Source organism: Antennarius striatus, chromosome 4, assembly GCF_040054535.1.
Source record: "Antennarius striatus isolate MH-2024 chromosome 4, ASM4005453v1, whole genome shotgun sequence".
Lineage (NCBI taxonomy): Eukaryota > Metazoa > Chordata > Actinopteri > Lophiiformes > Antennariidae > Antennarius > Antennarius striatus.
The window spans coordinates 20,167,617-20,181,073 of NC_090779.1; the positions used below are offsets into that span (position 1 = coordinate 20,167,617).

A 13,457-nucleotide genomic window follows, 5' to 3' on the forward strand; every position below is an offset into this window, starting at 1 on the left:
CATTACCTGCCTTTGAACTTGTTCATCAATACAGACTTTCTTTTGTGGTTTGAATCACAATATTAATGACAGAATCACAGAATATGGTTTCTTATCCTCAACATAATTAAGTCACTCTTCATCTTTAACTGCAGCTTTAATGAACTGTCTGCATCCATAAATGATGAGGATTATGTTAAGGATGGTGGTTATGAGTGACAATAGCATATCCTTGTGCTACAGAACATAAAGGTGGTTGAGCAGCATCAAATTTAACTAAGCCCACCAGAAGACCTAAAAAGAAAAGATTTTAAGCATGGTTATCGAAAGCAATGTTGACTTTCGCACATCAAATCACTTAAATCTTCCTCCAAGATGTGGTTTTCAGTGATGGTCTTCATTAAGTTTTCTTACGCCAATTTCGGAAAGAAAAATGAACTACAATGTGTGCTAGTCTACACTCCATCCACTAGGTGGTAGTCACGAACTACAAACACGTTCCCAGACTGGAAAACATCAAACATATTAAGTCGTTCAACAACAGTCTATTGAAAATGTTTAATTTTTTTTTTGCAGGCACCAGAAATAACTCCTGCAATACAGTACAGTTACTTAGACATGTACAGGTAATTTCTTAATGAACACACTTCTCAAACAATTCTTCCATGCATCTTCAATGTGATAATTAGCTTCCACTACTTAAAGGCACACATGATTAATAATATATGTATAATGGACATACAAAAACCAAACCAGGGAAAAAAATACACTTCTCACATTTGTCTGCATTCACCAAGCACTTCAAATAATCTGTTATTTCTGAGGCATCATTGGTTTAAAGATGATCCCAAGAACCACAAAAGTTGCAAACATGACAAGCAAGTTAAGGGTCAACCTGCTTGTTTCTCATCTGATTTCTTTCCCGTAACAGTAAAGCCATCATGAAGTCACTGACATTAACTTCCAGGGCTCAATTTGTTCTGTGGATGGAGAGAAGTCTGGTTAAAATTTTACCAACAAAAACATTAAGGAGCAACAAATTGTTTTTGTGTACCTTCTTTGCGTTATTCACACATTGCATGTAGGCTGAGGCTATACTCGAGCAGGACAAAGTCTTTCCGGTGTTCTCGTTGTAGCATTTTAAAATCTGACTCTGCAAATCACCACACACCGGCTGAAAGTTGAAACGCCTGACAAACAAAAAAAGACAAGTGCGCTTTAAATAGCACTATTTGTTTAGGGGGCTTATGATGACTTGTATGCTAGGTTGGACAGTAAGGAGGGAGAGACTGATCTATACCGGTTGGCAAGACAGAGAGACAGAGATGGGAAGGATGTGCAGCAGGTTAGGGTGATTAAGGATAGGGATGGAAGTCTATTGACAGGTGCCAGTAGTGTGATGGGAAGATGGAAAGAGTACTTTGAAGAGTTGATGAACGTGGAAAATGAGGGAAAACAAAGACTAGAAGAGGTGACTGTTGTGGACCAGGATGTAGCAAAGATTAGTCAGGATGAAGTGAGGAGGGCATTGAAGAGGATGAAGAGTGGAAAGGCAGTCGGTCCTGATGATATACCTGTAGAGGTATGGAAGTGTCTAGAAGAGGTGGCAGTAGAGTTTCTGACTGGGTTGTTCAACAGGATCTTAGATAGTGAGAAGATGCCTGAGGAATGGAGGAGAAGTGTGCTGGTGCCCATTTTTAAGAACAAGGGAGATGTGCAGAGTTGTGGCAACTACAGAGGAATAAAGCTGATGAGCCATACAATGAAGTTATGGGAAAGAGTAGTGGAAGCTAGACTAAGGGCAGAAGTGAGCATTTGTGAGCAGCAGTATGGTTTCATGCCAAAAAAAAAGTACTACAGATGCAGTATTTGCTTTGAGGATGTTGATAGAGAAGTACAGAGAAGGCCAGAGGGAGCTGCATTGTGTTTTTGTAGACCTGGAGAAAGCTTATGACAGGGTGCCCAGAGAGGAACTGTGGTATTGTATGAGGAAGTCTGGAGTGACAGAGAAGTATGTTAGAGCGGTGCAGGACATGTATGAGGACTGTAAGACAGTGGTGAGGTGTGCTGTAGGTGTGACAGAGGAGTTCAAGGTGGAGGTGGGACTGCATCAGGGATCAGCTCTGAGCCCCTTCTGGTTCGCTATGGTGATGGACAGGCTGACAGACGAGGTTAGACAGGAATCTCCATGGACTATGATGTTTGCAGATGACATTGTGATCTGTAGTGAGAGCAGGGAACAGGTGGAGGAGAAGCTAGAGAGGTGGAGGTTTGTCCTGGAAAGGAGAGGAATGAAGGTTAGCCGCAGTAAGACAGAGTACATGTGTGTGAATGAGAGGGACCCAAGTGGAAGAGTGAGGTCACAGGGAGAAGAGATCAAGAAGGTGGAGGATTTTAAGTACTTAGGGTCAACAGTCCAGAGCAATGGAGAGTGTGGAAAAGAGGTGAAGAAGTTTGTACAGGCAGGATGGAACGGGTAGAGGAAAGTGTCAGGTGTGATGTGTGATAGAAGAGTTTCAGCTAAAATGAAAGGAAAGGTGTACAAAACTGGTGAGACCAGCGATGTTGTTTGGTCTATAGAGACAGTGTCACTGAAGAAAAGACAGGAGACAGAGCTGGAGGTAGCAGAGATGAAGATGCTGAGGTTCTCTCTGGGAGCGACCAGGAAGGATAGGATCAGGAATGAGTACATCAGAGGGACAGCACATGTTAGAGGTTTTGGAGATAAAGTCATAGAGGCCAGACTGAGATAGTTTGGACATGTCCAGAGGAGAGATAGTGAATATATTGGTAGAAGGATGCTGAGTTTTGAACTGCCAGGTAGGAGGCCTAGAGGAAGACCAAAGAGGAGGTTTATGGATGTAGTGAGGGAGGACATGAAGGTAGTTGGTGTGAGAGAAGAGGATGCAAAGGACAGGGCTAGATGGAGGCAACTGATTCGCTGTGGCGACCCCTGAAGGGAAAAGCCGAAAGGAAAAGAAGAAGAAGTGCAGGTAATACCACAACTAATGAAACAGCATTCTTTTTCAAATGTATATTTCCATTATGTTCTTGTGAGTCACCATGTGTCACTGCACTCTATTGGTTAACTTCATAGATGAGAAAAATGTTCATACATTATGAGAAGTGTGATGCAGGGTGATGAACTCACGCAAAGCGGTTATGAGTCTCCTCCTTGCCCTTCTGGAAGCTCTCACCAGTGACTTTGTAAAACTCAGCACACTGTTAAAAACGGTCAAAACACCAAACTTATAGTCACGTTCAAACATCACAAGCTGCCAAACACAAGCTGCTATTTCTGAGGAGTGAATTGTGTTGATGGTGTGAGAACTGATTAAACTCTGTCTCTAATCACTGTACACTGAGATAAGAAGAAAAAAAAGCTTCATAGTAAGTATTTTCAATGAGTATCTTATGAATGAAGAACTTTTCAGTTTTACAGTTGACTTTTGTCTTTGTGTATGGTGTAAATACATTTTTGCTGCATTTCTGCTTTATAATTGAACACTTCATATTACCACTACATCAACAGTCATCCACTGACTTATTATCAAGAAATCATCACCCAACGATATGTAAGAGAAAAAAATGGCTAAAAATTAATCGATTCCTAGTTTAGGTCAGAAACTTATGAATAAATCATTCTGCGCTTTCTGGGCATAATTGGGTGACAAACGTAAGTCGTGAATAAATCATTAACTGATGACAATAAGGCAAATTTATGAGAAAACAGACACTCATTTAATCATTCAGCAGTTGTGAAGACATATCACCACTCATTCAGTGTTTCTGACCAACTGAGGAATGTTCAGTAAATGTTTAGTTTGGTTTCCACCAAATCCAAAAACTTACAGGAACATTTAGCTCACCTTTTTTTCAAGTTTAGCGATATGTTGCTTGAAGAGAGCATCTCGTTTCTTCAAACCTTCCTCTTTCTCGTCCAACTGATGAGCCTGCAGAGGGTTTATATGTTTATAATGACTTCGCAAAACTGTATAAATGTTTTCATACCACTGCCAAGCCTCATAGTATAATATTTTACAGATATGCAAATTTTATATCACTATAAATAATCAGTCTTTTCATTTTCTGTCCCATCATTGAAGAGACTGCAGGTGTGTTGAGAGTGGGTGCGATTAGAGCAGAATGAAAGTGAAAAAAATGAGTCATGCAAGTATACCACCTCACTCACTCCCACCTCACCTTCACCTCCATCCACTGAAACAAGAAAAGAGGGCAAGAAAGGAAGACATTAAGAGAAAGGAAAGAATATCTCAGGTCCTGCCACATACATACGTCACTCGTGTTCTCTAGAGCTTACATAAAGCTGCACCAGGAGTTTCTGATCTTCTGTCTTCATTTTCTCCTTCATGATGGCCTCTGACAGTTTCTCCATGTATGCAGCACTTTCAGCCTCCAGCGTCTTCTTTACCTGTTCCTCCACCTGAACGCGAGCTGCTGCTCTGGCCTCAGCCTCAGCCTCAGCCTTCAACAGCTCCAGCCTTCACATGTGACACAGGCCCCATTTACATCAATGAAAAACATTTCTCACACTTGATTTTAGAAAATTATTAGCAATTACTGATTATTCAATACAATTGTCAGTAACTGCAATATTTGAGAGTTTTTTTTGGTCCAAATCGCTAAATAAACTACAGATTACAGTTTTTCCAGTGGAAAAATTTCCAAGAAAATGAGTTGCATCTACATTTGAAAAGTTTGAATTTTTGGCACTTTAAGTGATTACATAACTGATTATTTCAGCATTACTGTGTATGGTGAACATCCTGATCACAAAACACCGCAGCAGGTTTGTGTATTTTTTCTCATTTCATCCACATATTTTGCATTCAATCTTTCCCAGTAATTTTGTCCTTACTGTTGCTGCAGTTCCTGTCTTCTCTGGCTGATCTCCTCCTCCAGACTTCTCTGCATCTCCTCTTTGATTTTCTTCCTCAGCTCTTCCTCTACCTCCTCAGCAGAAACAGGCAAAGCTGCACGAAAACACATCCATTCAATCAGTTCCGCTGGTGTATTTCCATTTCTAAAGTCGTTGACATTCACAATGTTCCAGTCTGCTCACCTGAGGTAGGCGTTGGCTCTGAGACCTCAGCAGGTGGTTCATCCACAACAATCGGGGGTAGCAATAGGCTGACGGTGGGCTCCTTCACAGGTGGAGGTTCCATGAGGGGTTCACTAACAGGTGCATCAACCGGTACTATACCCACTTCCATGCAGTCAACAGGTGTGGAGGGATCTTCAATGGCGACGTCTTGACTAGTAGATGGTGCTACTGCTGGATCTGATGAAGGTGGGGCCAGTTCAAACGCAGGAGGTGGATCCACAGCTGGAACCGGGTTTGGAAGCACTTCTTCAACCGTAGCAGGTAGAACTACAGGGTCAATAAGGGTCCCTTCGGCTGGCAGTGGTAAAACTAGAGCTTCAACTGGAGCTGAAGCAACAGGACAGGTCAGGATTATTGGCTCATCTGGCGCACGTTCAAAAGAGGGTGGAGACTGGACTTCTACAGGTGGTGTCAACAAAACAACTGGTTCAAGAAGTTCAGAGGGAGCTCCAGTTGGAGGTGGTGGCTGAATAGGTTCAGAAGGTAAAGATGATATCAGAGGTTCAGGTGGAGCTGCAGTCTCTGTGGGTGACTCCACAGGTGGAGGCTGGACTACTGAGTCACTTATTGGGGGAGTAGACATGATTTCTGGTTCTACAAGAGTTGGGATGAAAGATTCAACAGCTGGAAGCACTACTGGCTCCACCACTTTAGGTGGAGGAGATTCTGGTTCCACATGTACTTCTAATTGTGGTGAAGGTGTGACTGAAGGTGGAGGAGGGGTTGAGATTACAGGCTCTGCTAGAACTGTGTGTTCCACAGATGAGGGAAGAAATGAGTCAACAGGAGGAACTTCCACAGACTGTGGTGTGGATGGGACAAGTTCAGCTAGCGGTGGGCTCTTAGGCTCTGGAGATGGAGGTGGGGCTGTAGGCTCTAAAGGGGAGGGAGGAGGGGGGTTAAATTCCACAGAAGGAAATTCCACAGTCTGTGATGGGGCTGAGAAACCAGGGTCAGCTAGGGTTGGGCGTGGGGTTCCGGGCTCCACAGGGGCTGGGGGAGGGGAAAGAAACTCCACAGAAGGAAGAACTTCCACAGACTGTGGTGGGGCTGAGAAACCAGAGTCAACTAGGAGTGGGGTTGCAGGTTCTACAGAGGTTGGAGGGGGGCAGTGAAACTCCACGGGTGGAGGAACTTCCACAGACTGCGGTATGGATGGGACAACCTGAGAAGGAGGTGGAGGTGAGGCAGAAACAACAGGGTCGTCTAGAGGAGCGGGTGGGGTTGCAGGCTCCACTTTGATTGGTGGAGGTGAATTAAACTCCATTGGGGGAGGAACTTCCACAGACTGTAGTATGGATGGGACTACTTGAGGAGTTGGAGGTGAGGCAGAGAAACTTTCAGCTGGAGGTGGAGTATCAAGCTCTACAGATGGAGGAGGAGGAGGAGGCTCTACATAGGTTAAAGGAGGGAAGTGAAACTCAACAGACGGAGGAACTTCTACAGTTTGAGGTGGAGATGGGGCTACTTGAGGAGGTGGAGGAGGAGGTGATGCTGAGATAGCAGGGCCTGCCAGAGGTGGAGGTGTACGTGTAACCTCTACAGATGGAGGCAGGGCTTCCAGCTCAGCAGAGGTTGGAGGAAATGAGTGAAATGTCACAGGTGGAGGGATGAGTTTTACAGGAGGAGCAGGTGCCACTGATGGAGATGGGGATGAAGCTTCCTGGGGAGGTGGAGGGAAGACTGGGGGAGGAGGAGGCGGTGTCAAAACAGGACTGACAACAGAGGGGGTGGGAACTGGGGTGGGTGATGCAGGTGGAGGTAGAGAAGGTTTTTCATTCCGTGACGGATGAGGACGGATGACTGTCGAAGGTTGTCTCATCCGTTTGACGACGTTGTCTGACAGCTGAAGAGATAAGACGAAGAAGAACAAACTTACAATTACAAACTTTTAAAAAGGCTATTCTTTGGCATAAACAACAAATTTTCTCTATTTTACAATCAGTTCTGCATCTACTTCTATAATTAAGACACACCACAGCAGTTTGCTTTTATCAGCCATTACCTTCCATCAAACATGAAACTGTTAAAGGAAGTTAAAGAAATCACAGACCCATCCCATCTACTCCAAACTTATTTCTCCATTCTCCATCCTTCAACTAGGTTACTGTTAAGTGTCAGGTTGTTCATAAGTAGTTGAAAGAATATGCTAAAAAAAAAGAAAAAAAATTTTAATAAAAGTTTTTTTGAAATTTCTATTTAGGTTATAAAAATAAATGAGTGAATATTTAATGAGTCCATAGTAACTCTTTTACCAACTCTTTGAAATCAGTTTTTTTTTTACAAAAAAACCCTGAAAATGTTAAAGTAAAAATTAAGACTAAATGTTAATGTTAAATTGTTAAAGACGTTAAAAATGTTAAAGTAAAAAATAAAAATAGAAATTCCTGACTCCGCCCCTTCATCCGGAGAACACCTTCCGTAATTTAAAATAATTGCCACACCAACCCCGCGATGACCCGCCCTCCCCCTCTTGGATTGGCTGACCCTGATGGCCTTAGTCCCACCCTAACCAATCAGTAGCCCGCATATGCAACCAAACCCCTCAATCTAACTCGTCAATCAGAGACCTACTGAAATAGGAAGGCGGGTCATGACTTGTCTAGTGAGTTTTAAAATTAATCACCCAGTCGTGTTTTGTTTTTTTGTTTTTTTATTCTTCATGGAACATTATTTCATAACACGAGGTGAACCTAGAAAACCCAACTCCATAGGTTTATTTTGAGCCCATGATGACCTTCCTCTATTTAAAATTTAAAAACATTTAAAACCACAGTCATTATTGCGCACCTGTCACACAATAAGGAAAATGGGTTCAATCTCCTAGGACTCATTCACCCTATAACCGAGGTTTCCATGCAGAAACAAGTGCACCACAACATTTCTTTCCACAGTATTTCTTCATTCTCGCGTGGCTTCCACTCACCCGAATGCCCTCCACAAAAAACACCCCCTCGTCATTCTGTGGAGAGAACTGACTGGAGCTGTTGCCCCCCATCCACACCCGCAGCCACACACCGCTACGAGGACAGCGTGGGTAATTTCAATCGTATTAATCCACAACGTGGATTTGAGCTCTGTGAAAGCCACTCGTGTGACAGTGGAAGATACCTGCCCACCCCACCAATTAAGCGTGAACAACAGCAGCTGCTATTGGCTGCAGCTGAACAACATTCATCTGGATTGGTGGACATGTGAGAGAACATCGTGTCCCAGCCTCCAGCAATAACAAAACATGAGTTTGACTTCTTAAAAGTATTTTTTATCAATTTCGCTCCGGTTATATTAATTTTTTTTCCTGACATTTTTCCTTAAAATCTGAGATATTTTGGCATGAAAGCAAATTTCAGCTACTCTATGAACTCTGTGTAGTCAAACATTATTTTACATGCAGAATTATTTACATTTTATCAACTGATGGACATTGGTCTTGCTGATGAGTGAATTACTTGACATCCTCAGCAAATAAATGTTTAGCAATTGCAGACAATCCTACAACGTCAAATAAAAAGCAGCTGGGCATTGCATTTTTTGGGAGAGGAACACATAACGGGGGAAATTTCCTGGACTTTATTGACCATAAAGAAATGATGGGGTACTATGGGAAACGATACACAATCATGTATGAAAATAATTTGATTCAACAGTATAAAACTGCTTTGGTTCAGCTAACCAAAAAGAAGTCCAACACAGAATTTATCTTTTTAACCGCCAGTCCCTTCCAGTTCTTTTTCAGTCTGCCTTCTTCTCCTTGATGTCGGGTCCACGCAGTGCTGCCTGCACGCTGCTCCAGACCTCCGTGTACAGCAACGTGCCCACAAAGACCACGGCTGTGCCCATCCAGTGCCAGATTGTGAAAGGGTTTTGGAAGTAAAGGATGGAGAAGATGAGGCTGAGGAACTTTCTGAGGGTCACCACCAGAGTGACTGTCAGCGAGGTGCACTCAGTGGTTAGAATGAACACACCACGGATGCACACATATCTGGAAAAACTGGTTAAAGTCTGAAACATCAGTGAGAAGAACTGGAACAGCCTTCCAATTTCAACATTATGTCCTATACAGCTAGATGAAGTGTTATTTAGTCACGCCTATTTTTTGGACTTTTGCATGTATATGGTAAACAGACTCAATCTCCAATCGGAGCAACAGCGAATAAGTTCTTTACGTCTGTTTTACAGCTATATAGGGAGAGTCATGTGATAATTCTCACCACACAAAGTTTGGTGTAGGTATTGCGAGAAGAATTTTAGAGAAATAGAAAATTTATTTTATGATAATGGGGAACAAACTAATACCAAGCGACTACTCCTTTATTGAACTAAGTGACAAGTGTAAGAAAGGCATAAAGAAATGCAGAGAAAATAACACCTGCAAGAGCGAGGGTGGGGAAAATGAGAATGGGAACATGAGATAGGAATTTGGAGGTGGGCCACTCCTCAGCAAAAGTCACCGGGCCAGAAAATGCTTACAGCTAATGATGTTAGTGAGACACACTCAGCAGCATTTGAGGTGTTTATGGTGCTTTCAGGTTTTTTTTATGATTCACTTTGTCTAAATACAAGCAGCAAATAGTCTAAAATACTATCACTCAAAATGACCTGGTCATAACAAATAAGTGACGTGATGCTCTGTGACCTGATGACAAAACTCTGGTCATGCATTCAATACCAACACCACCGTGTTTGGCCTCATTGTACGAACATTTTAGAAGTACATAAATAAATTCAAGTCGGTGAGATAAAAAAGTTTTTTTTTTGACAGGATACTGAGTGAGAACGTTGACCAGCAGGTAGATCCACATTATAGGCACAGTCATTCCAGTTACAGGAATAACCACAGGACCTGAAAAAGAGAGTGATTTACATTTGTGCGCTATAAAGTAAACTTTCCACGTACGACATGTCCTGACTGAATCAGCAAGACTCACTGCTTTGACTGAAGTAGATACAGTGGTTGTAGATGTCTGTGTAGAGCAGCATGAAGCCCGGAAGAGGTAGGCAGTGCTGCAAGAAGGGACAAATCCAGTAAATAGGATGAACTTTTAGATTCCCAAGAGTCGTTCGTATGTAGTATGTTTTGGGTGTGTCCTGCATGCCAGAACAAAACCCACATTGTAGAAGAGAGCTTCCTTGGGATGTTTTCCAAACTCCTTATACAGTGTCTCCTGGAAAATACCCATTCTGGCAGACATCAGCAAAGCAAAGGTCAGCATGGCAATACCTAAATGTACAGAGATCAACAGCAAAGATAAATCAGTTATTATGCTGAACTTTGTGGTTTATCTCTTCCAAAGTAGAGATTCGATGCTTAGTTGAAATTAATCATTAAAAATTTCAGTCCAACAACTTAGGTGCTGTTCTCTGTATTGTATAATTTTAAACAAAAATATTATTATTACATTTTATGACATTTTATTGACTAAACAAATCAAAACATTTATTTATGCAACAACTTTCAAACTTGATATGCAATCAATCAACACCATTAACAGACAAAATAAAAGCTATTTGCTGCAGGATATTAAATATCAGTTCAAAGAATTTTTCACACAAAATTCACCTATAAGCCAGCGCATTAAGGCAGAAAAGCCTTGCTTTTCAGGTATCTCACTGACCACATCCTGCAAAAAAAAATGCATTGAAAACATCACAGGTCAACACTGGGCATTTTGGGAGAAAAGCATCTTGGTTTGAAAGATGAGTAATACATAAAAAATATTATTATGGTGAATTCCTCTCAAGGGATTCAAAAATACACTGTTCATGTTTTTCACCCACTGGTTGACTGTCTATATGCAAGGTGAGTTTTGTAATAATTCTCAGTATAAAAGTTTGGGTCACACTACATGTTTGACATCAGGAGGTTGTGCCAGTCCATGAGGGGGAGGATTACTGCTGATTGCTGCTAATTACTTGGGACAAGCTTGGGTCATCAGAGAAATGTATGATAGTAAGGAACAAAAGAAGGTTTGTTGTTTTCATACAACGCAAACAATCCTGCAGAAAAACACTGATGTTGTTTTAAATCCCTTAAACTCATAACACAACAAGTTCTGAAAAAAAAACTCACCACTTGTTTGGCAGACATGACAGTACAGACGAAGATACCGAATGATATTAAAGCTATGGACAAATATTTGCTTGGCGAGTACCTGAAGGGTGAGAAAACAGAACAGTCAAGCAGCATATTGATGTACTGTGATGGTTTTAACCCATTGGAGGTGACTAAATATGAGGGATGAGATATTTATGTTGTCAGATATAGCCGGTGTACTTTTTTCTTAGGATGATTATTCCCAGAATCATGTTGGCGATCAGTGATCCCTGCAAAGACACAAGGCAGCAGGTCAAACATAGACTAGGAAAATAATTGAGGTTTTCTGATGAAGGGGAAAGTAAAAAATAATTCTCACAGATCTGAAGATCATGTGTAGCGGCATGGCGATGTTGAAGTTCAGAGCGTAGTTGTTGATCACACTGACTGTGAAGAACATCGTCACCATGATGATATAATTTCTGAGCAAAAACACACAACATGTTGGTTTTTGCCTCTGATTACCATATTTTGTGTGGCAGCCAAGGCATTAATGAGTTGTGTGGTTTTTTTTTTTACCTTACAGGAATAACTGGTTTCTTCCTCCCAAACTTAGCCTCTGAAATTAAACCTTCTACAGCAATGAATAAAAACTGAGCGAAGGTGACTATGTTGCCACATCCTGGAAAATCTCTGAGGAACAAAACACCAGATTAGACAGAAATCACAAAGAAACAGATTCAGAAAGGTGCAGACGTTAAGCCTTAAATAGTGAAGCTGCAGAACTAATTAAACACAGCAGTAAAGCAAATGCAAAAGTTACTTTACTCAACCTAGAAAATGTTCCAACAAAGTGCAAAATATTTTAGGTTTTCCACTTGTGAGTATTTGCTGTTGTTGTGGTTAATGTTTATCTCAAACAAACTTGTCCATCAGAATCGTAAACATCAACTGGTGATAATTACCTCATAATTACCTCAGCAGTATCGATTTGTAGTTCATCTGTTTGTTTTTTGATTTATACAAAGACTACTTATGTTTCATGAATGTTGTAGTTTGCGGTCACAATTGTTTATCGTAGGTATATTGGGTTACTTTAACGCTACCTTTGAAAATGACACAATTGTGATTTTCTTTGTCTCAAATTGATTTTTTTTTTTTGCCTCACCTGTTCACTTTCCTTATTTGTGTGTTCATCAGCTGACATCGCCGTAAACAGATGTGTATTATGATGATTGCTCGTTTTTCACAAGAATACTGATGAACAGTTGATCATATATTAATTTATAAGATTGTGTGTAATGATGTAGTATATATCGGTTTTAGACGTGTACGTGAAAATATCTTGCTATTTGGGTCTTTAAATTTCTCCTGCTCGCCGAACGAACTATGCAAAAGTATGTCTAGTTAGTTGGACAAAGTAACAACTATAAAAATACTAACGAAATAAAATTTTCAAAAGGTAGCCACAACTTTCTATACTTCAGTAGTAAAGTCGACATGAAGATTCGAAATGTGTTACTGACCTTACGAGCAACTCCAGAGACACAACATTGCTACAACATCCGATAAAAACAAGAGCAATAGCAAATGCCCTTCCCATGTTGGTTTAGTTTGAGAAACACTCGATAGAAAAATGTGTCAATTGATGAATAAACGGATCTTCGCTCGGTGCATGTTTCTAATTACCGGCGAATTGTTATTCCTGGACGACACCGTGCTCCAGCGGTATTTTTCTTTCACTTGACAATGTCTTTTCCGGGTTTACCGGTTTAGTCACCGCGTGGGCTCATGGGAGTTGTAGTTTAATTTTGACAGGACCGAAAACACATTTGCGTGCTCTTTAAGTTTGTGTTTAAACAACTTTTAATAACATGCTATGTGGTTGATTTATAATAATATTTTGCAGAATATGCCACATATAGAGAACGTATTTGTCAATTTAACGTGTTAATGGGACAATCTCTGCGCAGTCATGACGCCCAAAACGTCAGTGTAAGCGCAGTAGCACAGTACTGTTTACAGTGTAGAAAATATGTAGAGCTCTCATTGTCACCGAATTTCTGATTTCTGATTAAATTACAGAAGGCGATTAGAAACCTGGCGGTGATACTCAGATTATTGATGTTCAACCACTTGGACAACAATTTGTCATTGAAATTCTGCAGATTTCTGTTAGATAAAATCCTTTAATTACACCTTTCGCAATTTGCGGGTAAACTAGCAGTATTGCAATATCGTATAAGAGTACTCAAATTCAAGAAAAAATAGTGTCTCTAAAAATATAGATATTTAGAAAAAAAAACTTAAGACATTTTA

General features: G+C 41.0%; 2 protein-coding genes across 3 annotated transcripts; both read right to left on the reverse strand.

Annotated features, from left to right (window-relative positions):
• Positions 1–536: 536 nt before the first annotated feature.
• Positions 537–8,472, reverse strand: LOC137594467 (uncharacterized). 2 transcript variants are annotated; one of them, XM_068313954.1, is made up of 8 exons: positions 8,031–8,472; positions 5,063–6,950; positions 4,859–4,973; positions 4,301–4,481; positions 3,849–3,932; positions 3,131–3,201; positions 1,034–1,169; positions 537–959 (listed from the first exon to the last, which is right to left on the reverse strand). In XM_068313954.1, exons 1-8 carry the CDS (start codon positions 8,100–8,102, stop codon positions 936–938), a joined length of 2,571 nt encoding a protein of 856 aa, XP_068170055.1. In that variant the 5' UTR covers positions 8,103–8,472; the 3' UTR covers positions 537–935. The 2 variants fall into 2 exon arrangements, 1 of the variants encoding a protein (XP_068170055.1); XR_011035254.1 differs by lacking the exons at positions 537–959; positions 1,034–1,169 and having other exon boundaries at positions 3,146–3,201; positions 3,849–4,197.
• Positions 8,473–8,661: 189 nt separating this feature from the next.
• slc35b4 (solute carrier family 35 member B4) lies at positions 8,662–12,891 on the reverse strand. Its single transcript, XM_068313956.1, has 10 exons — positions 12,665–12,891; positions 11,718–11,831; positions 11,518–11,620; positions 11,379–11,428; positions 11,175–11,256; positions 10,665–10,725; positions 10,216–10,325; positions 10,033–10,108; positions 9,872–9,947; positions 8,662–9,086 (listed from the first exon to the last, which is right to left on the reverse strand). Exons 1-10 carry the CDS (start codon positions 12,739–12,741, stop codon positions 8,837–8,839), a joined length of 999 nt encoding a protein of 332 aa, XP_068170057.1. The 5' UTR covers positions 12,742–12,891; the 3' UTR covers positions 8,662–8,836.
• Between the last annotated feature and the right edge of the window lie 566 nt (positions 12,892–13,457).

Coding starts and splice junctions, on each gene's coding strand:
- LOC137594467 (XM_068313954.1), bottom strand. CDS start 8,102: ATGGGGGGCAACAGCTCCAGTCAGTTCTCTCCACAGAATGACGAGGGG. Junction 4,974..5,062: donor AGAGCCAACGCCTACCTCAG/GTGAGCAGACTG, acceptor GTTTTCGTGCAG/CTTTGCCTGTTTCTGCTGAG. Junction 3,933..4,300: donor AACTCCTGGTGCAGCTTTAT/GTAAGCTCTAGA, acceptor AACCCTCTGCAG/GCTCATCAGTTGGACGAGAA.
- slc35b4 (XM_068313956.1), bottom strand. CDS start 12,741: ATGGGAAGGGCATTTGCTATTGCTCTTGTTTTTATCGGATGTTGTAGC. Junction 11,832..12,664: donor TCTCTGGAGTTGCTCGTAAG/GTCAGTAACACA, acceptor TTTGTTCCTCAG/AGATTTTCCAGGATGTGGCA. Junction 9,087..9,871: donor CTGGTCAACGTTCTCACTCA/GTATCCTGTCAA, acceptor CAGTTTTTCCAG/ATATGTGTGCATCCGTGGTG.